Source organism: Adiantum capillus-veneris, chromosome 4, assembly GCF_014529385.1.
Source record: "Adiantum capillus-veneris isolate H3 chromosome 4, ASM1452938v2, whole genome shotgun sequence".
NCBI lineage: Eukaryota > Viridiplantae > Streptophyta > Polypodiopsida > Polypodiales > Pteridaceae > Adiantum > Adiantum capillus-veneris.
The window spans coordinates 27,651,338-27,673,653 of NC_140934.1; the positions used below are offsets into that span (position 1 = coordinate 27,651,338).

Consider the following 22,316-nt stretch of genomic DNA (forward strand, 5'->3'; position numbering starts at 1 on the left):
CCTATGTGCATGTTGACAAGCTACTTCATGACAAGGGTTCAGTTAGCTTAGGAAGTGTTCTTGCACCTTTGTGAGTCTGTTCGCAGACCGTGCATGTCCAGACACTTAGAGTAGTTGCATTTCCTCTGGTTGCACACAACATGATCATAATGATTACAGTCAGTACCCATTAGGAGCATTTACAGTGCATAGAACCCATTTTCCCTATTTTAGCCATTTTTCACGTATTATTATTAAGTGACTTTGTTGGGAAACTGGGTAGGGCAATTTGGTCAAGGAAATATATAAGAAAGCTAGCGCTAGCACTTTCTGGTAGAAGAGGTAGCAGGGAACCTAGTTCTTGCAGTGCACTAGACCGGTAGGAGGACTTAGCGTTTTTCAGCCATCAAGACACAGATAGCGTTTTCTGCAGTAGATTAACGTTTTGTAGTTTGCAGCATATCACCTAGTGTTTGCAGATTCCCAGATCAGCCTTGCGTTTTTATAGACAGCAGATAAGCCTAGCGTTTTTGCATTTGCAGATTACTGTCAGCGTTTTGCAGATTTCCGGTGACAGAACCCACTTTTGTATCAGCATTTTCAGTTTTCAGCAGCCAAGACTCCGCACCGCATCCCCCAAACCTCGCAGATCTCACCTTCCTGCAACAGATCCTCGCCGCACGGTCTGCTCAGTCAGAGTTTGCAGATTCAGCCCGCTATTCGCAGATTTCAGCATCTGCGTCTTCAGCGCATCGTCATCGCGTCGTCGTCACTGACATAGAGTCAGAATTTAGCAGATACAAGATTTGCAGATTCCATGTCTCTTCCTTGGCATGACACAGTCGTAGGAAGAGCACAAGACGAACTGAGCACAAGCCTAGGCATTTCCATTGGCTTTTGCCACAGTTGATTGATTTAGATTAGAAAGTCAAGATTCAACCCCATCGTTTGCGTGTGTTTGATGCACGGTTTGACACTCCCGTGACTTTGTTCATTTGCACGGCATGTATAACCGGCCCGTACAACGTAGAGGGCGGTACTATTTCAATTACCTGTTAACTTTACACAGAGCACTGAGAAGGGAAGAGAACACAGTTGCGTCCAGCGACTAGAATGTCACTGCGCACACGAGACCGACACCCTGTAGGCCCCAAAGACTGGCGCCCCTTTCGGTATTTCTTTATTCAAATTAAGGTAGACGATCCGACCACTTAGCACAAGCTTTCACAAAGCTGTCCAAACCTGGCGAGGGCTGAAAACGCAGGTTTTCGACCGGATTTCGACAGCATAACGGCGCAAAAACCCCTGTAGGTCAAAAACACCTGTTTAGGACGGATTCCCTCGATATCTGGAAGCTTTCTGGTGAGCTGTCACAGAAATTCAGCGGGCTGTAATTCTCTGTTTTTCACTGCCGGGAGCCCAAAAGCCTGTACACGCATCCCAAGGCTCTCACGAGGCTCCCCCGATGTTCCCTTGGAGTTTAGGTGCGAAACTCTAAACCTGCAGAAAAACACAGCAAGCTGTAATTCCCTGTTTCGGATCGTTTTTAGCGGAGCGAACACGCCTATGCGTGTCCCAAGGGCTCCCGCACGCAATGGGACAGTTCCCCTGTGAATTGGACGAGTTTTCACGCGAGAAAACTCTCCAAACTCGCAATCTTTCGTGATGGAACTGTGCGTACCTATGGGGGATTAGCAATTAGCTAATCCGGTTCCTGTTTAGAAGGCTCTTGCCTTGGCAAATGCGCATAAACCCCCAGAACTGTACATAGGTCAAATGAGAAGCCCACTAGTGGGACATAACATACTGTACGTAGGGGAGAAAGAGAGCAGTATGTAGCGTGCGGGGCATCACTCCCGTCACCATACTGTGCATAGAGGGCAAGGTAAGCATTCCATAGCTTCTGTACCTGCTACAACACACCTGAGGCTGAAAATGGCGCCCCCTTTGTTGATATGCAGCTCGTTTTTGCCTCCCAGAGTGGCAGAATCGCTCACAGGCTGACACGTCGCCCAGTTTCCGAGTTTGGGCTGTCCCTGCTAAAAATATCTCAACCGGTGCGTCAGTTGACTTGGCAGCAGAGCAATAAAATGTTCCCCTTGTCATTCCAGAGCTAATGACGCGAACACATTTTCCGGTCAAAAATAGCAGTTCCCTAAATTTTAGGAGATGCTTCCATGGCGTCCCTATCGGTCTCCTGACCATCATTGAAGACTACCATTTGACCACCATCTACAATGTGGGTTAATTTACTGGCCCCTTTCAACTTATAAAGTTGCAGTGACTTGACGAGTGGCCCAGATTCGAGTTTGGCGCACACGAGCTTCCATACTCATCAGAATTCAGTGCTAACTGGCCCGGGCAGTCCCTGTCTGACCGACCTAGATCCCCGATGTGAGAAACCCATTTGGCTGCAGCCGTTTCACACTGGCCATGCAATGTCCACTTGCACCTTTTCAAGGGTTTCCGGGACAAACAAGTAAAAATAAAATAAATATATCTAATACTTATTTACAGAAGGCAACAGGAAAAATACACCTCCTGGTGACACACCCCACCCTTGCAATACTGCAAGCAACCTCGCTTGCATGCCAATAATACATGCGGATATCTCTTGATATCACATATATTCTATGATGGGAATCCAAGATATACATGCTTCCGGAAATGTAGCGTTGGGCGATTAAACAATCCCACCAACCTGGCTACGACACATATATCAAGCATAGAAGTCTTCTAGTGTACTCTTGAGCACAAACTTCTCTAGCTAAATTCTGTATGGAAAGAGTAGATACAATTGTTTAACTACTCTCTTGAGCATCATGAACCATGCTCTTGCCTTGCTCCAAAAAGGCTGCATCAAGTCACTGTGGGTTCCATCTGAAAGGCTTCAAGATACAATTGCAATAGCTGAGGTGAATCAACCAATTTAGAGTCTTCCATCCATTTGGCATCTAATGATGGATAGTTTTTGAACTTCACCAAATAGCGTCTTGCAACTTTTCCTCTAACCTTTCTTTGTTTATGTGCCGATATCTGTTCAGGAACAAGGTTTTCATCCAATTCTTCCACTTCGGCTTGTTCCTCATCAAGCATATTCTTTGGCACATCACCAACAAAGGGCCTTAGAAGGCTGACATGAAAAGCATTATGCATTTTCCAGCCTTCTGGTAGCTTTAACCTGTAAGCTACATCGCTGATCTTTTCTGAAATCTGAAAAGGACCATAATATTGCATACTGAGCTTAGGAAACAAGCGTTCCTTGCCTTTCCTTTTCCTTAACCTGGCCTTTTCAAAGCGCAAAAGTACCCAATCACCAAGTGAAAATACAAGTACACGACGGTGACGATTAGCAGCGTTCTTTTGCTTAGCCTGAGTTTTCTCAAGAGCAATCTTTATCTTCCTGTATGTTTCATCCATATCTTGCACATACTTGTCTGCCTCAAATATCTTGTCCTTAGTCTGCAAAATGGGCGGGACTTTCTTTCCTCCTTCCACTATCTCAAATGGTGCCTTACCTGTTGATGTATGCACAGTGTTATTGTAAGCATATTCAACCAATGGAAGATGGTGTTCCCAAGTTGCCTTATGCTCTGACACATAACATTTGAGTAGGTCCAAGACAGTAGAATTTGCCTCTTCTGACTGTCCATCAGTTTGCGGATGAAACGAAGAAGAGAACTTGAGCGTAGTGCCCATGTTCTCAAACAATGCCTTCCAGAAAAGACTCGTCATACGTGGATCCCTGTCACTGACAATTGACTGAGGCATCCCGTGGTATTTAAAGATATTGCTCATAAATATCTTGACCATGTGTTCTAGCTTTATCTTCTTCCTAACAGGAATGAAATGGGCCTGCTTGCTGAACCTACAAATGATAGTCCAAATCCCATCATTTGCTGTTTGCGTCCTTGGAAGATCAAAGATAAAGTCCATTGCTATACTTTCCCATGGCCTATCAGGGATCGGCAATGGCTGCAACAATCCCGGTTGCTTTTGTCTGTCAAATTTGACTTTTTGGCATACTAAGCATGATCTTACAAATGTGTCAACATCTTGACGCAAAGCTGGCCAATAGAAGAATGCCTCAACCCCTTTCACTGTCTCATCAATTCCACGATACCCAGCATATGGTGGAGCATGACTTTCCATCAAAATCTTTGGCCGTAACTGTTTAGTAACGCATAACTTTCCATGCATCATGAGAAAGTCATTATTAAGCATATAGTGCTCATGATGTTGCCCATCAACAAGCTGGTCATAGATCCTTGCAAAATATGAATCTTCAGCATATTGTGTCTTCATTTTGTCTAGTTCACAATGGTACGGAATTGACACAGCTGAAATTTGGGGCTTTCGTGACAACGCATCAGCCACCACGTTCTTTTTCCCTTGCACATGCACAATTTGAAAATGGAACATTGACAAGATGTTTGCCCATCGCATGTGCTTCTTAGACAACTTCGTCTGTGTAAGAAAATATCGCAAGGTTTGATGATCCGTTTGGACAACAAAATCAGCCCCTAGCAAATAGTGTTTCCAACTAGTGAGAGCATGAATTACTGCCAGCAATTCTTTCTCATAGACTTGCAAGTTCCTTTTAGTCTTCAAAAGAATTCTGCTCTCATATGCGACTACTCGGCCATTCTGCATTAAAACTGCACCAAGACTATGGCCACACACATCACATTGAACCACAAAAGGTTTAGAAAGATCTGGCAAAATAATTACCGGATCTGAAGTCAGCTTCTCTTTCAAGTGTTTGAACGCTAAAATTTCCTTGGCTGTCCCGGCAATGGAACCATATAACCGGCCCGTACAACGTAGAGGGCGGTACTATTTCAATTACCTGTTAACTTTACACAGAGCACTGAGAAGGGAAGAGAACACAGTTGCGTCCAGCGACTAGAATGTCACTGCGCACACGAGACCGACACCTTGTAGGCCCCAAAGACTGGCGCCCCTTTCGGTATTTCTTTATTCAAATTAAGGTAGACGATCCGACCACTTAGCACAAGCTTTCACAAAGCTGTCCAAACCTGGCGAGGGCTGAAAACGCAGGTTTTTGACCGTATTTCGACAGCATAACGGCGCAAAAACCCCTGTAGGTCAAAAACACCTGTCTAGGACGGATTCCCTCGATATCTGGAAGCTTTCTGGTGAGCTGTCACAGAAATTCAGCGGGCTGTAATTCTCTGTTTTTCACTGCCGGGAGCCCAAAAGCCTGTACACGCATCCCAAGGCTCTCACGAGGCTCCCCCAATGTTCCCTTGCAGTTTAGGTGCGAAACCCTAAACCTGCAGAAAAACACAGCAAGCTGTAATTCCCTGTTTCGGATCGTTTTTAGCGGAGCGAACACGCCTACACGTGTCCCAAGGGCTCCCGCACGCAATGGGGCAGTTCCCTTGTGAATTGGACGAGTTTTCACGCGAGAAAACTCTCCAAACTCGCAATCTTTCGTGATGGAACTGTGCGTACCTGTGGGGGATTAGCAATTAGCTAATCCGGTTCCTGTTTAGAAGGCTCTTGCCTTGGCAAACGCGCATAAACCCCCAGAACTGTACATAGGTCAAATGAGAAGCCCACTAGTGGGGCATAACATACTGTACGTAGGGGAGAAAGAGAGCAGTATGTAGCGTGCGGGGCATCACTCCCGTCACCATACTGTGTATAGAGGGCAAGGTAAGCATTCCATAGCTTCTGTACCTGCTACAATCCACCTGAGGCTGAAAATGGCGCCCCCTTTGTTGATATGCAGCTCGTTTTTGCCTCCTAGAGTGACAGAATCGCTCATAGGCTGACACGTCGCCCAATTTCCGAGTTTGGGCTTTCCCTGCTAAAAATATCTCAACTGGTGCGTCAGTTGACTTGGCAACAGAGCAATAAAATGTTCCCCTTGTCATTCCAGAGCTAATGACGCGAACACATTTTCCGGTCAAAAATAGCAGTTCCCTAAATTTTAGGAGATGCTTCCATGGCGTCCCTATCGGTCTCCTGACCATCATTGAAGACTACCATTTGACCACCATCTACAATGTGGGTTAATTTACTGGCCCCTTTCAACTTATAAAGTTGCAGTGACTTGACGAGTGGCCCAGATTCGAGTTTGGCGCACACGAGATTCCATACTCATCAAAATTCAGTGCTAACTGGCCCGCGCAGTCCCTGTCTGACCGACCTAGATCCCCGATGTGAGAAACCCATTTGGCTGCAGCCGTTTCACACTGGCCATGCAATGTCCACTTGCACCTTTTCAAGGGTTTCCGGGACAAACAAGTAAAAATAAAATAAATATATCTAATACTTATTTACAGAAGGCAACAGGAAAAATACACCTCCTGGTGACAGCATGCACAATTTGTTCACAAGAATAGTATTTTTCCAATCACTTTACATGAAATGGGTATGTTCATGTTTTTGTGTTGGAAGTGGTTTTCGGAATTTTCAGCCTCAGAGATTCTTGAAGAAGGAAGAAGCATGACTCTAGACGAAGTTGAAGCATCGAAGGAGCCGCAAATGACTTTGTGTCGCTTTCGGCGCTATGTGTCCGTGGACAAGCTATAGCATGACCAGGGTTCAATTCAGTCAAAGTTTGTCTAGAATAGGAAGTGATCTTGCACTTTTGTGAGTCTGGTCGCAGACCGTGCATGTCCAGACACTTAGATTAGATGCATATCCTCCGGTTGCACACAACATGATCATCAACATTCCCACGAGAATCCATCAGAATCCATTAGGGGAATTTTCGAGTGCATTAAACCTATTTTCCCTATTTTTGACATTTTTCACTTATTATTGGAAAGTAGGTAGGGCAATTTTGCTAAGATAATATATAAGCAAACCAAAGCTAGCACTTTCTGGCAGAAGAGGCAGCCGAAACTTCGCGTTCAACAGGCACCTTCTCAACAAGACCCCCCACCGGCGGTAAACCCTTGCATTTTGAGCCACATTGTCACGTGACACATCCAACCCTATGTGTCCGTGGACAAGCTACAGCACGATCAGGGTTCAATCAGTCCAGTCAGTCTAGTATTGCAGTGATCTGGCACTTTTGTGAGTCTATTCGTAGACCGTGCATGCCTAGTCCCTTAGCATAGATGCATATCCTTTGGTTGCACATAGCATGATCATCAATATTCCCTTCAGAATCCATCGGAATCAGTCAGGGAAATTTTCTAGTGCATTTAGCCTATTTTCCCTATTTTTGGTATTGTTCACTTATTATTTTTAAGTGACTTTCCAACAAAAGTAGGTAGGGCAATTTTGCTAAGTTAATATATAAGCAAACCCAACTTAACACTTTCTGGCAGAAGAGGTAGCAGGAGCTCCCCGCTCAACAGGCGTCTTCTCAGCAAGAACCCGCAGTGCCCTCTAACCTTGGCGCTACCTCTCCCTGCAGCTAGCGTTTTTGGTCTCCAGCAGTACCTCTCCAAGTTCTGGCGTTTCAGCATTGAATGTGTCGCCACAGTCCGAGATTTGCTTAACGTTTTCTGTCCCTAGCAGGTTTCCACCGCATCAAGCACCAAGCCTTGGCGATCTCAGCATTACATTGTCGCCAGCCTCTCCCAGAACCTCAACGTTTTCACTAACGCTATCAGGCAGCCCAGCGTTTTTGGTTTTCAGCCATTGATGCAGCAGATGTTCAACGTTTTCAGCATGCATTAGAAGCAATAGATTCAGCCCTAGTCCCACGCAGAAGACCCCCATTTTCAGCCTCGAAAACGCAGCCAAAACAGTCATTTTCAGCCACTGAAACAGCCCCGAAATTCAGCAGATAGAAGACCACAGATTTCAGCCCTAAAGTTGTCGTCGTCATCCCCGTCGTCGTCATCGGCATAGTCCCAAGTTGCATCAGTCCATTGCATCCGCATTGTACCACTTTGTGCAATCATAAGTAGACCACTCTCGCCGACGAGAGTGGGGCCTTTGGAGGAGGGTTTTACAACGTCTCTGGTGTCGTATCTCTCTTCTCTCTCTATCTCTCAGTCTCATACACTTGCACGCACAGTGTCCATTCACTTTGTTTGTGATCATAGCACTTTCCATTAAAAACGGAAGGCTCTCCCTTCCATAAGAACTAAAAGGAACCTTGAGCACAGTTCGGAGCACTCGTCTTGAGCAAAGCGCAAACAATCATTCCGCTGCACCTAACACACAGACCCAAGATCAGCCCAACGTTTTTCATCAAGGGTACCAAGCAAGACATCTAGCGTTTTGCATCAACACAGCAAGATCTAGCACCTGGCGTTTTGCATCAGCACAACAAGACACGTGGCGTTTTTGCAGATTGACCCCGGATCAGCCTAGCGTTTTTGGGAGCAGCATATCCACCTAGCGTTTTGCAGTTCCTCCGCAGCAGATCAATAAAGAGGACCACGTTTTCGGTTTTCAGTAGTCAGACTCCGCAATACGACCCCCAAACCTCGGAGGTCTCACCTTCCCGCAGCAGTTCCTCGCCGCACGGTGGGATCCATCGAAGTTTATAGTTTCAGCCCGGAAAACACAGATTTCAGCATCTGCGTTTTCACCGCGTCATCGTTGCATCGTCGCCATCAACATCGTCACCGATATAGAGTCAGAATTCAGCAGATAAAGATTTGCAGATTTCAGCCATTAGCGTTTTCAGATTTCAGCCCGCCTCGTCGTCGTCGTCGTCATCATCGTTGACATCGTCGGCAAGTCCAAGCATTGTAGAGATTTGTGCAATCATAAGTAGACCGCTCTCGCCATAGAGAGTGGGGCCTTTGGAGGAGGGTTTGACAACATTCTGGTGTCGTATTCTTCTCTCGCTATCTCTCAGTCTCAGCACCTTCATTCACCGTGTTCATCCACTTTGTTTGTGTCCATTGCACTATCTCACTAAAGGAACGGAAGGCTCTCCCTTCCGTAAGTAAAAGGAACCCTTGAGCACAGTTGAGAGCACTCATCTTGAGTAAAGTTCAACATTCATTCTGCTGCACCTTACATTGGTATCAGAGCAAAGTTCAACATTCACTTCCGCTGCACCTAACATTGGTATCAGAGCTTTGGTAGTGTTCTGTATCACTCAAGGAAAGAACCACAGAATTTTTTTGCTTGGTGCGTGTCGATTCCTAATCGTGTTTTTGAAGAGTGACAGGAAACCCAAGAAAGAAGGGCTTGTCCAGCCTCCCCTTGTGCCTCTTTTCACTCATTGAGAGCGGACCGTGCACTTAGCGGCCGGCCAATCAATGTGAGGTGGGAAAAAGCAACCTTGGTGTGAGCGCAAGGCCGCCAAGGGGTGCGCCCCGGAAAAGAGCAGAACTCGGGTGAAGAGAAGATCCTTCTCTAACACAGATTGCAAGCGAAAGAAGAACCTCAAGAACCTCAAGACCCCGAAGAACCCAAGTTCCTTGTGAACTTAAGAACCCAAGACCACAAGAACACATAAGAACCCACGTCTTCAGTGGATGGTCATCACTCAAAGCGGAATGGATACTTCGCTTGGAGGTGATGAGGATGAGAGAGGCGAAGAAGAATTTTCCCCACCAGGAGGTTTTTCTGACCCTCCCCCTTCCCCATCTACGACAAGGATTGCACTAACTCCTATGGAAGAGTTGCCGCTTTTGTTTATGGACAGGAAGTTAGAACACGATGAAAGAAGGGCAGCCATAGATCGTGACTACGAAGAAAGAGTGGCAGCCATAGAGCGTAAGTACCGCTTGGAAGCCAAAGTAAGAAAAGCAGAAAGAGAAACAGAAAGACAAGCCGATTGGGAGCGTGAGCGTGAGCAGGCGCGCTTGGCGGCCGAACAGAGCGCTCGACACATAAAAGAGTTCTTGCGACTCTTTTCTATTGTGCAGGCACAGTTTGCACAGAATCAAGAAAAGGAGACTCTCTCAGTCTCTTCTTCTCCCAAGCATGACACACAAGATTTGCATGATGATAAGCATGAGGAATTGAATGATAATGATAAGCATGATGATTTGGATGACAATGACAAGCATGATGATTTGCATGATGATCAAGATGTGATTTCTTACGAGCATGACGATTTGCATGATCAAGATGTGATTTCTCACAAGCATGATGATTTGCAAGATAAAGATGATGTGATTGTTCACAAGGATGATTTGTTAGTTGATACTTTTTCTAGTGAAGCTAACCTCATTGCAATTTCGATCAATCACGAAGAACCGATCTTGGCTCTCGAGTCGAGGTTCAAAGACCCCCCTCGAAAAGTACCTCCTTAGGAAGAACCGATCTTGGCTCTCGAGCCTAGGTCCAAAGAAACCCCACAGGAAGTATTATGTGTCCGAGTGATTAGTTAGCACGCATTGTTCGAGTGTTTCATTCGTGATGGTTTCCTGTATTTTAGTCAGCGTCTTTATGTGATCCCTTTTCCTAGGCATGACATATTGTATGTTGAGCACGCTTCACTCATAAATGAGCACGAACGTATGCGGATTTCTCATGAAAAGCTGAAAAGTATGTGTTCCAGGAAGTCACATTCCATGTCTCTTCCTTGGCATGACACAGTCGTAGGAAGAGCACAAGACGAATTGAGTATCAAGCTTAGGCATTTCCATTGGGTTTTGCCACAGCTCTCTCAACCCGGGGGTGTATATAAGGGAAGTATGTGCCACTTCCCCCAACTTGCGAGCCCCGTTTTCATGTGATTCTTCGCGTCCTTTGTATTCGGCACTTTCTTGCAATATTGATCATTCGTTCGCGTCCCTCAATCTCGTGTCCCTCTTGCGTTCAGTGTTCAAGTTGCGTTCTTGTGTATGCGTTTGCTTGCCTGCAGGTCCCGTTTGCAACGTAGGTGAGCCGGCGCGGCCCCTTTTCCCCGACGCCTTGATTGATTTAGATCAGAAAGTCAAGATTCGGCCCCATCGTTTGCGTGTGTTTGATGCACGGTTTGGCAGTCCGTCACTTTGTTCATTTGCACCGCATGCACAGTTTGTTCGCAAGAATAGTATTTTTCTAGTCACTTTACATGGAATGGGTATGTTCATGTTTTTGTGTTGGAAGTGGTTTTCGGAATTTTCAGCCTCGGAGATTCTTGAAGAAGGAAGAAGCATGACTCTAGACGAAGTTGAGGCATTGAAGGAGCCACAAATGACTTTGTGTCGCTTTCGGCACTATGTGTTCGTGGACAAGCTATAGCATGACGAGGGTTCAGTTCAGTCAAGTCATTCTAAAATAGGAAGTGATCTGGCACTTTTGTGAGTCTGTTCACAGACCGTGCATGTCCAGACACTTAGATTAGATGCATATCCTCTGGTTGCACACAACATGATCATCGGCATTCCCATCAGAATCCATCAAAATCCATTAGGGGAATTTTCCAGTGCATTAAACCTATTTTTCCTATTTTTGACATTTTTCACTTATTAATTTTAAGTGACTTTTGTTGGAAAGTAGGTAGGGCAATTTTGCTAAGATAATATATAAGCAAACCAAAGCTAGCACTTTCTGGCTGAAGAGGTAGCAGGAACTTCACGTTCAACAGACACCTACTAAACAAGACTCCCCACCGGCGGTAAACCCTTGCGTTTTCAGCCATTGACCCAAGATCAGCCCAGCGTTTTTCATCAAGAGCAACCTGGCGACAGCAGGAGCAAGCAAGACATCTAGCATTTTGCATTAGCTCAACAAGACACTTGGCGTTTTTGCAGATTGACCCTAGATCAGCCTAGCGTTTTTGGGAGCAGCATATTCACCTAGCGTTTTGCAGTTCCTCCGCGGCAAATCAATAAAGAGGACCAGCGTTTTCGCTTTTCAGCAGTCAGACCCCGCAGTATGACCCCCAAACCTCGTAGGTCTCACCTTCCCACAACAGTTCCTTGCGCACGGTGGGATCCATCGAAGTTTACTGTTTTAGCCCGGAAAATGCAGATTTCAACATCTGTGTATTTAGCGCGTCATTGTCGCATTGTCGCCATCGACATTGTCATCGACAGAGTCAGAATTCAGCAGATTTCAGCCATTAGTGTTTTTAGATTTCAGCCCGTCTCGTCGTTGTCGTCATCATCGTTGACATCGTCGGCAAGTCCAAGCATTGTAGAGATTTGTGCAATCATAAGTAGCTCTCGCCATAGAGAGTGGGACCTTCGGAGGAGGGTTTGACAACATTCTGGTGTCGTATTCTTCTCTCTCTACCTCTCAGTCTCAACACCTTCATTCACCGTGTTCATCCACTTTGTTTGTGTCCATTGCACTATCTCACTAAAGGAACGGAAGGCTCTCCCTTCCGTAAGTAAAAGGAACCCTTGAGCACAGTTTGGAGTACTCATCTTGAGCAAAGTTCAACATTCATTCTGTTGCACCTTAACACCGTCTTTGACATAGAACCCGTAGTACCCGTCGTTGACATCATCGTCTCCGACGTAGAACTTCAGTACCCCTTCAATACCTCAGTACCGAGTACCCAGCATCAGTAGTGTCAGTATCCATTAGCATCAGCATCTCAGCATTTAGTCATTGTATCAGCATTGTGCAAGAATAAAGAAAGTACTTGCTTTGGCAATAGAGAAAGGGGGCCTTTGAGGGTTGGGATCCGACATCCCTATGTAGTCTCTTTTCTCTCTCTCGTCTCTCTCTTTCTTTCAGTTCAGTTTAGTTCTCTCAAGAGAAGTAAAGTTTCCGTTGTGTTTGTGTGCGGAATACTAGATCCGAGCAAATCCCTAGTCGCTTCCGCTGCACCTTCTCAGCAAGACCGGCAGGAGGAATTAGCTTTTTTCAGCCATCAAGATACAGATAGTGTTTTCTGTAGCAGATGAGCGTTTTGCAGTTTGCAGCAGATCACCTAGCGTTTACAGATTCTCAGATCAGCCTGGCGTTTTTGTAGACAGCAGATCAGCCTCGCGTTTTTGCATTTGTAGATTACTATCAGCGTTTTGCAGATTTTCGGCGACAAAACCCACTTTTGCATCAACGTTTTCAGTTTTCAGCAGTTAGATTCCGCACGGTAGCACCCAAACCTCGCAGATCTCACCTTCCCGCATCAGATCCTCGCCGCACGGTCAGATCAGCCAGACTTTGCAGATTCAGCCCGCTATTCGCAGATTTCAGCATCTGCATTTTCAGCGCATCGTCGTCGTGTCGTTGTCATCGCCGTTGTCACCGACATAGAGTCAGAATTCAGCAGAGAGAAGATTTGCAGATTTCAGCCCCTAGCGTTTTCAGTTTTCAGCCGTCTCGTCGTCGTCGTCATCATCGCCGTCGACATCGTCGGCAAGACCATTGCATTTAGACCATTGTAGAGATTTGTGCAATCAATAGCTCAATCCCAATGCGAGTGGGGACCTTGGAGGAGGGTTTGACAACATTCTGGTGCTGTATTCTTCTCTCATTATCTCTCAGTCTTAGCACCTTCATTCACAGTGTTTACCACTTCGTTTGTGATCATTTGCACTCTCTCACTAAAGGAACGGAAGGCTCTCCCTTCCGTAAGTAAAAGGAACCCTTAAGCACAGTTCGGAGCACTCATCTTGAGCAAAGTTCAACATTCACTTCCGTTGCACCTTACATCAGAATGGAAAGCCAGTCGTCTTTCCAAGCTCGACTGATGTCAAGATTGCTTTTTAAGTTCGAATTTGTGAGAACTTGTTGTTTGGAATTAGTTTGAAATGGGTGGTATCTATTTTAGACCTATCTTGGTGCGGATTTGAATTGTTTGACTCTGGTTTTAATACTGGTTTCATTGATTGGCGATTTTTACTCCCGGTTTGAGTAGTGAGAAATGTTGTTTTGGTATTGTTTGAACCTTGGAACGACGCAGACGGGTGTCTGGGGAGCGTTTCGTTGCATGCTAAAATACCTCCGAACGACGCAGACGGGATGTGTGGGGAGCGTTTGGTCGTATGCTTGAACCTCCAACTGATGCAGGTTGCGGTTTGGACTCTGGGGAGCGTTTGGTTGTATCAGTCCTTTGATCTCATGGCCCGGACCTTTTTAGGTTATTTGCGAGGGGAGTGACGAGGTAGTTGTTGAGTAGCTTTATATCGAAGACCATCTGTCTCGGGGGAGTGCTCAACAACACTGTTCGTCATGTCTTGTAACATGCAGATGTGAGCATTTGTGTTGCATTGTGATATGCTAACCACTGAATATTCCTTATTGGATGAGATACCCAGGATATCAAGAGCTCCGATCTGGAATGAGACTCCCTATTGGATGAGATACTTCTAGGAAACCAACGACCCAGGATATCAAGAGCTCCGATCTGGAATGAGACTCCTTATTGGATGAGATACCTCTGGGAAACCAACGACCCAGGATTTCAAGAGCTCCGATCTGAAATGAGACTCCTTATTGGATGAGATTTTTCTGGGAAGCCAACGAGCTCCGATTTGGAATGAGAAAACTGATTGTCCCTCGAAATGACCCTTGGAATTTTTGAGCGAACTTGAGTTGTTTTGCAGATATGTTGTAATCGCGGACGATTACTTTCTTTCAAGAAGGGGGGATGTCACAAACTGCTAACGTGTTAAGTCACTGAAGAAGGGAGCCAACTTGCAGATCCCAATCGAGGGCCTAAACCCTAGAATAAGCAGCAGAAGAAGTTTCACTGATACACATACACCCACAAAGAATTGCGTAAAGATTGATGACGTGGCAAAGTTGTACGGAATCCCGCATTTACAATGCATGCTGACGTGGCAACTGTACGGACGCCTGTATTTCGTGCTGACAGGTGCTCACGTGGGAGTGTACGTGTTTCCGTGTTTTGCATTGATGTAGCAGTGTACGGAATTCCCTATTTTGTGTTGGCAGCTTTTTGGACTAGATGCTTTTGAGTTTGAAGCTTTTCATGTAATTGCTTTTCATGAGCCAAGGGCCTTTAAATATGTGCAGAGGGCTCATTCTTTGGCACTCTTCCGGGTGAAGGTGCAAAGCGTGAGTACCAGCATTGTACTGAGTTCAAGTAATATAAAGAAATACCGAAAGGGGCGCCAAGGTTTGGGGCTTGTGCTCCCTTGGGGTGGAATTTCGCCACTCCCCGTCTCTTGTCGTCTATCTCTTACAGTTCAGTTGTTATTTGAAGTGCTTAAAGTTGTTTAGTCTGTTCTTTTCTGTTGGCACGTGGTGCCGGTCTCGTGACATGCCACCATTTGGTGATGACATATCTCAATTAGCCATAAGAGCTATTTACGTGTGGCCTACGTGCGAGTCATAGTAGATATAGAGTGTGTGATTCCTCTGGGCAGGGTGTAGTTGTGCAGCGTGCTACCTTGCAGAATCAATAAAGAACGAAATACCAACAGGGGTGCCTATTAGTGCATCTCAGAGGGGAACTCCGCCTCTCTTGACAGTCGGTTTCCGTTTCTTTAAAAAGAGCAAGTATGAAGAAGGCATTTATATTGCAAACAGAGAGTATCTTTAAAGATGAACTCTAATTCTGTTATTTGTGGTCTTGGATGGAGCTGTAGCAGTGTAACAAGAAACGGGCGGAATGTAGCCCAAACGTTCTGAAACGGCATTCCGGACGAGTCCCGTTCCCGAAACGGATTCGGGAACGGAACGTTGTTGCGGAACGGGGTGTAACCAGGTGTGGAACGGCGGAACGCGGGGTGTAACGGGCAAAAGTAGGCGCTTAGGGGCAAAAAAGTAGGCATTTAGGGGCAGTTTGAGGGCAAGTTTGGGGGACAGATTTGGTGGCAGTTTGAGGGCAGGTTTGGGGGCAGATTGGGGAACATATTTGGGGCAGATATTGTGGCAGGTTTGGGGGCAGATATTGTGGCAGTTTTGGGGTTGTTTAAGAGTTGATTTGGGACTAAGCTGAATGGAGGTAATTCAAGCCTTACTTTAGTTGACCGTTCTGGCCCCCTTCCCGTTCCGGGCCCCCCTGCTCCTCCCCTTTCTGTCCCGTTTCAGACCCTCCTGTTCCCGTTTTGGGTAACTTTGAGCTGTAGACCCTATCCCTTCGTTTGGTCTTCTTTTACTAGTGCTGGTTGTATTTTGTGTGTTGTTTAGTGGCTGCACACTGCTTGTATGATGATGTCAATATGTTTTACAGTGGTTAAGAGTTGCTCTGAGGTTATTTTTCTGTTCTTCAACTTTTTCTTTTATGCTTTTGTAGGAGAGTGGCGAACTTGTTGGCTTCCATTCTTTCCGCCACCTCGGTAATCGACTGACATCATTTATGGAGTCCGTGAACAGGTAAATGGTCGTATGCATCCTGCAAGTTAAACTGAGTATGGGTTACGCCATTAACTTGCTTGCTCCAACAGCATGCTTGCGGCAGACTTTGTGAGAATCGCCATTCAGGGTACAAAGGATCTTGAGTCTTCAGTGATTTTGCAGAAGTTCAAGAAAAGAGACTTTGCTTTTGTTATGAGTGCCAAGGAAGATTTTTGGATGGAGGTATGACATTGTTGATGATGCTGTGAATTAGAAAAAGCAGGGGCTAGTTAAACATAAATGTTCTGTTGTAATGATACTATAGGAGATGAAAGGAAGAGAGGATGATGGGACTGAACTGAGGGATCAGCTTCTTCCCCTTGTCATTGGACTACTCCGAACGGTAGAGTAGATTGAATGTAGTGTAATAAATCTTACTCCTGCATAGTCATATTTACTCATATTAAATTGCAGTCAAAGCTTCCTGCGGTCTTGAGGATCTATCGAGACACATTGATAACAGACATCAAAGCAGCCATCAAAGTGGTGGTTGCAGAGTTGCTTCAAGTCCTAGTTTCAAGGCCCCTCGACACAGACACATCACCTAATGAAAGGCAAAGTGACATGGAAGGTAAGCAACATAGTTTGCAAAAACTTCCTCACAGCATGGCATGCGATTACGCGTAACCACTCTTAAACAGCAGAAATCGTGCAGGAGGGCTGTCACTTGCAAGCAAATTACGCAGCCTAACAGCTGAAAGCTTTGTCCAGCTTCTCATGGGAGTGTTTGATGTAATACAGGTACGGAGGTTTGTCTTTTTTGTCTACGGTTGTCCATGGTGTTGATAAATCCCATCAAATTCTTAACTATTATGGCTAAGCACTGATAAAGCTTGCTCCAAAATTCCCTTTTGTGATGTCCTAATTCATGTGACTGGGCTTGGAAGAGATTTTAGGCATCTCTTTACAAAAGTGACATTTGTGTAAGCTGAGTAAAGGGATACAGAAAGGCTTTTTAAGGTAGCTTAATGATTGAATGTACGGTAGCCGATGTAGAGGCTCTGCCCAAAAAAGGTGCTACATGAAAAGCTGACCACCGGCCACTACTGGCCACCCCAAAATTCTGCAAGCCTTGATGCTGTATTGCTACTCATAAACTTATGTGTGCCCACATGTTTTTGGCTTGATCTAATCTGTACAATGAAACGGACATGGAATTGCCATGTTTATACCACACGTGCGTGCAGGTTCGTCTATTGCGTGCTGCCGAGATTCGGAAACTAATAGAGCACATTGTTGGAGGACTTCAAGGTAGTTATGCTGAGGCTGCTGTCGCAGCTGCCTTTGCCTCGGGGGCAGCAGCAGCTGCTGCTGCAGAGGCTGCAGCTGAAGCTGCTCAAGAGGTTCAAATGCCTTCTGCATTTCCTGTGCAATCAGAAAAGTTGACCTCTTCTCAGGGAGCGTCCTTCAAACCGGGTTTTGAAGCTCCGAGTCCCACAACAATTTCAAGAAATTTCAGGTGGACTATCCCATCCCTTGCGTTCGTTAAATCTCTCTCTCTCTCTCTCTCTCTCTCTCTCTCTCTCTGCATGTGCATGTGCATGCATGCGTGTGTTTCTACCTGCAAAAAGTGTTAGTGTGTTATAAGATGATGGAATAGCGTTTACCCCTCAGTTTGTGCACTTCAAACACAATTTGCAATGCAGGGCAGATGTTCTTCGCGAGAATACGGAATCTGTTTGCTCAGCTTGTCATGCTGCTCATGAAAGATGGGCCAAACTGCTAGGAGTTCGTGCTTTAATTCATCCTAAGCTGCGATTGCATGAATTCAGAAGCATACATGACATTACGCAGGTCTTCATGCTGGCAACAGAAAAGGTAAATAGTCATTTACAAACCATGAATGCCGGTTGCTTTTCGAAGACTTTCAAGAACTCGTCTTCTGGGCTTTAGATAGGGGGTCGCTATGCTTCAAGTATCAGAGGGACTATGCACTCACAGTCCAAGGCATTTGTTGATAATCAGCACAGTTTAAAGGTAAGCGCTTGAATGGCCAGTTCATTATCAGGCAGGAGGTCCTTTTTCTTTGGTTTGATCTCATGGTATCTGCTTTCAGATGTCGAAAATAAATGCACTGCTAGAACAGGAAAGCTGGGTTAGCATGGATGCACCTGATGAGTTTCAGGCCATAGTGGACATGTTGACACATAATGATATTTCAAAAACAGAAAACTTTTCTGTTGAGGAGGTAGCTGATACAGATGGCTCTTCTATTTCTAACGCTATCAGCAATGAGAATCTGAGTGCAGTGATGAAAGACGAGCCTTCTGAAGCTGGTAGTGTGATTGCAATAGAAGGTTCTCTTACTTCAGTTGACAGTGCTGGCACTACAGAGCTAAAAACTCATGTGAATTCACAAGCGATAGGGCAATTGGATGGCGCAGAAAGAACATTTTCTGGTGATGGTGCTGCTTTCCAACCTCATCAAGAGAGTGATGGTGTCGCAAATGGAGGTGAATTAAAAAATTCAAAAGTGCGTTCTGGTGCTCAGACAGACGATGGGGCAGATGCCATCTCAAAAATTAAAAAGAGCCGAGATAAACCAAATGCAAGGACGCTTCAGATTCGAGGTGTTAAGTACCATATGGTAAACAGGTATGGTGATTAAAAGGATAATGGGTGGACATGATCATCAAGTTTGCTATCTTCTAAGATCAGACTCTCTGTGCAGTGGGCTTATCTTGGTCAAGTTGACATCAGAATACCTGGAGATTGTCAATGCACTTCCAAGTTTGGCATCTGAAATTGTACATAGAGTTTCTGAGCTCTTGAAGCTTTTCAATGGGCGCACTTGTCAGCTTGTTCTTGGTGCAGGTGCCATGCAGGTTCTACGTTCAGTCCTTGTTTTTTCTGCTGTATTTTCATATGTGGCTGGGTTATAGCCAATAATGAGCTGTAATTTTCCTGTTCCTTCCCCTTTTGTGTGTCAAAACTTGGCAGGTTTCGGGCTTGAAGTCAATAACAGCAAAGCACCTGGCTTTAGCAAGCCAGAACATTGGCTTCTTTTGTGCTCTCATACCAGGTATTGATCTAAAAAAGAATTCTGTTTTGTGAAAGTACTTTGAGAACCCAAACTTTTTTGACGTTATGAAGTCATCTTTAGTTTAAGGCTCCTTTGAACGGTCATCGATACGATGGAAATTTGACATTTCAGCCTAAGTCATTAAAAAACAAAGCAATGCGGTGAATTCAAGGATATTGTTCCAGGAAATAGCTTTTTTGTGGTAGTTGTTAGGGGTGGTCTCTCTCCATGGTCATTTCACCAGAGCTGAAGCTTGATTCCCGTTCTCACCATTCGAGTACCCATACATTGAAATGTGGTTTGAAGAAACCTTGTGATCAAGATCCCATTTTAGCATGCAGGGTTTTGGATTATGTGGTGTTTAATGCTACACGAGCTGTCCTATGTGAACTTGGGCTTGTCATATGCTTTTGGTCTTGTTTAGATTATTCTTGATTTCAAGCTGAAGCATGCTACTGCTGCTTGCAGATTTGAAGCGTCTTTTGGCAGTTCATATACCTGACACCAGAAAGATGCTGTTATTTACAGAGATTGATCATGTTGCCCAGGTACTACAGATTCTTTGGTCCTTATACAGACATTAATTTTGGTCCTACGTCCAAGGAAAGGGAAGCTTATCTCTCTGTCGAAAGAGTGATGTAGTTTCTAGATAGCACTACACGGACAAAAGACTTTGGCAAGGCATTTTTACTACCGTAGTTGTCTTTGCCAGCATTCCAAATTCTACTAGCACAGTTGTCTTTGTAATGGTGTCCAATATGTGGTACAGTTATAATATGACGTGAAATATACATTTATGAGGTTATCCTTGAAAGTTGAGACAAATATTTTTATTCTTTAGCCTTTGCTTAATCGTCAGACACTGTCACACATAGCAGGCACATGTACTCGTAGGGCTATACCTCATCAAACTGTCAACAGTCAACTGGAGGGCAAAACTAGTCGGGCCTCTATTTGGGATCTGAATATGGGACTGGACTCGTTGCCTCCAGTTGATTGTAGACAAACTATATTAATGAGGACATGGTTTTTGAGAACCTGATACCGTTTTGATTAGGGGAGGACAAGAGTCCTAGACCAATGGAACGGAGCTTTAAGTGGAAGGTCTTCCTTCCTATGCATGAGAAAAAGATAATGGGATAGCCTGGTGTTGCATCTGGTGAGTAGGTCAGAGCAGTTGGATGCACATTGAGCTCAATGGGATCCATGTATTAGTATTGTATCTGAAGTGCAACGTGGCATGGATGCAGTTAGCCTCTAGATGCAATTACTTGCTGACTAACTAGTCTTAGCGAGTTTCTATGGATACAGTTTCGGCTGAGTTCCGATTGTGTTATTTGCATTTTTCCTATTTTTCGGAATTTCCCTAGAGAGCATGGCAGGCTTGACCAACTTGATGGCCTCCGAGGCAAGGTGCCTGCAGTGGTGACTACGTCTTTTGTGCATGTTGAAATATGACTTCATATGACACGGGGTTTCAGTTTATCGACTATCATGCTTCTGAAGATTTGTATCTTTAATTTCAGGACTACAAAGTGCACAAGGATGAAATTCATCTGAAACTGGTTCAGATTATGAAAGAGAGGTTAATGGCGCACTTAAGAACCTTGCCACAAATTGTTGAAACGTGGATTAAATTAGATGACAGTGACACACAACCTAGCCAGTTTGCACGCGCTCTTACCAAGGTTGTTTTCCTCTTCTTTTACGACTTTGAGGGTGAGCTTATGCAGAATAAAAAACAGTTGATGTTGACGTTCACAAAACTTTACACAGGAAGTTGGGGTCCTTCATCGGGTTCTCTCACCAATTCTTCTGGAAGCAGACGTTTGCTTCATTTTTACGTAAGTCCATAAATTTAGGTGGTTTCTCTTGAAGTTTGATGCTGTTAATATTCCTTTTTCCTCTCTCTTTCCCGTCCTACACACACTCATTAAAGAAAAAGGCAAGCAACCTGCTCCAGGTTTTTATCCACGATCATAACATGATTTCTTTTGTTAACTTCATAACAGGCGGGTTGTTTCTTTGTTTCATTCAATGCTCACTGAATCTTTCTCAAAGCTGGATCTGAGCTCTTCTCCTGTCAAACAAAGGTTAGTGTGTGAGAGAATCCAAATGGCTGACATATCTTTGTTCAAGAAAAAATATAGGTAGATAGTGCTCGTCTCATTGTGATTATTGCAATTCTGAGGTTTGTGTTGTGGAGCAGGTTATACTTTGATATACAGCATATTTTGACTTGCATGAGAGGTTTACCATCGGATGCTGTTGACGAAAGGGGTGTGCAAAGACCGGGAGAGTTGGATCGGTTTTTACAACAAAAGTATGAAATAGGAGATTAGTTGGTCAATATAGACTCAATACTATTTTTTGGGTGGTGCAAAAATGGGGACCACATTGCTCTCCTGGATTTAGAGCATTGTGGCAGTCTGAAGAAGCAGAGAATCTGCCACACGCACTTCCCTTCAAAAGGTATTATTGCAACCTACTTTCCATGTGGTTCTTATTATAAAAGCATCACGTAATGAGGTTGTTTTTGATACCCAATATCTGCTTCATCTGATTTAGGATACGCATTACAAGCTTTTAATGTTTTGGCTTGTTGTAGGCACGTGCCTTATGGAAGTGAACGGCGTGCAAGGACCTGTTTGTAGTCATTTTCTAGCAGAGTACAAAGTTGAGAGAATTGTACATTAAAGAGAAGCACTTGTACGATGCGGCCAGTTCTTTTCCTTTTTCTTGTAATTATATGTCTGAAAAAAATTTCCGCTGATCCATTTTTTAGAACTGTGTCAACAGTGCTTTCCACTATACTAGCAGCTGATTATATATCTGTTCACCATTTTTCAATAGAAAAGCAAACAAGGGTGCTGTCATTTTACTTTTTTTTTTTTCTGGGGTAATACAGGAGTGGAGAAGTTCTTATTCATTGTTTAACCTGCAGATTCAAATTGGGGCGACCAAAATTTAATCTGCTCTTTCAGTTTTTGTTTTTTCAATCAACACTAGGTTTGTGTTTGAGCCATTTACTTGGCTTGGTGCTTTATTTTATAGAATTGACTTTACGACCTAGTATTTTTCAAAAAACCATGAACATAGGATATTATTGAGGTCTTCTGACATACATAAAGACCTTGGTATACCAATTCCCCCCAAAAAGGGGGAAAAA

At 44.6% G+C, this 22,316-nt stretch overlaps 1 protein-coding gene across 2 annotated transcripts in view; it reads left to right on the top strand.

The window, feature by feature from the left end:
- VPS54 overlaps window positions 1–22,033 on the top strand; it is a 41,656-nt gene extending 19,623 nt beyond the window's left edge. The window contains exons 3-20 of one of the 2 annotated variants that reach the window (XM_086510329.1): window positions 16,025–16,104; window positions 16,176–16,308; window positions 16,391–16,468; window positions 16,540–16,696; window positions 16,781–16,866; window positions 17,313–17,584; window positions 17,772–17,943; window positions 18,019–18,102; window positions 18,182–18,720; window positions 18,797–18,950; window positions 19,066–19,147; window positions 19,616–19,695; window positions 20,674–20,835; window positions 20,924–20,991; window positions 21,160–21,240; window positions 21,357–21,470; window positions 21,563–21,619; window positions 21,756–22,033. In XM_086510329.1, the coding sequence (XP_086366455.1) occupies window positions 16,025–16,104; window positions 16,176–16,308; window positions 16,391–16,468; window positions 16,540–16,696; window positions 16,781–16,866; window positions 17,313–17,584; window positions 17,772–17,943; window positions 18,019–18,102; window positions 18,182–18,720; window positions 18,797–18,950; window positions 19,066–19,147; window positions 19,616–19,695; window positions 20,674–20,835; window positions 20,924–20,991; window positions 21,160–21,240; window positions 21,357–21,470; window positions 21,563–21,619; window positions 21,756–21,801 (2,445 nt within the window). In that variant the 3' untranslated portion in view covers window positions 21,802–22,033. Of the gene's footprint in view, window positions 1–16,024; window positions 16,105–16,175; window positions 16,309–16,390; window positions 16,469–16,539; window positions 16,697–16,780; window positions 16,867–17,312; window positions 17,585–17,771; window positions 17,944–18,018; window positions 18,103–18,181; window positions 18,721–18,796; window positions 18,951–19,065; window positions 19,148–19,615; window positions 19,696–20,673; window positions 20,836–20,923; window positions 20,992–21,159; window positions 21,241–21,356; window positions 21,620–21,755 lie in introns of both variants that reach the window. The other variant, XR_015187812.1, reaches the window with a different exon arrangement.
- Window positions 22,034–22,316: the final 283 nt, after the last annotated feature.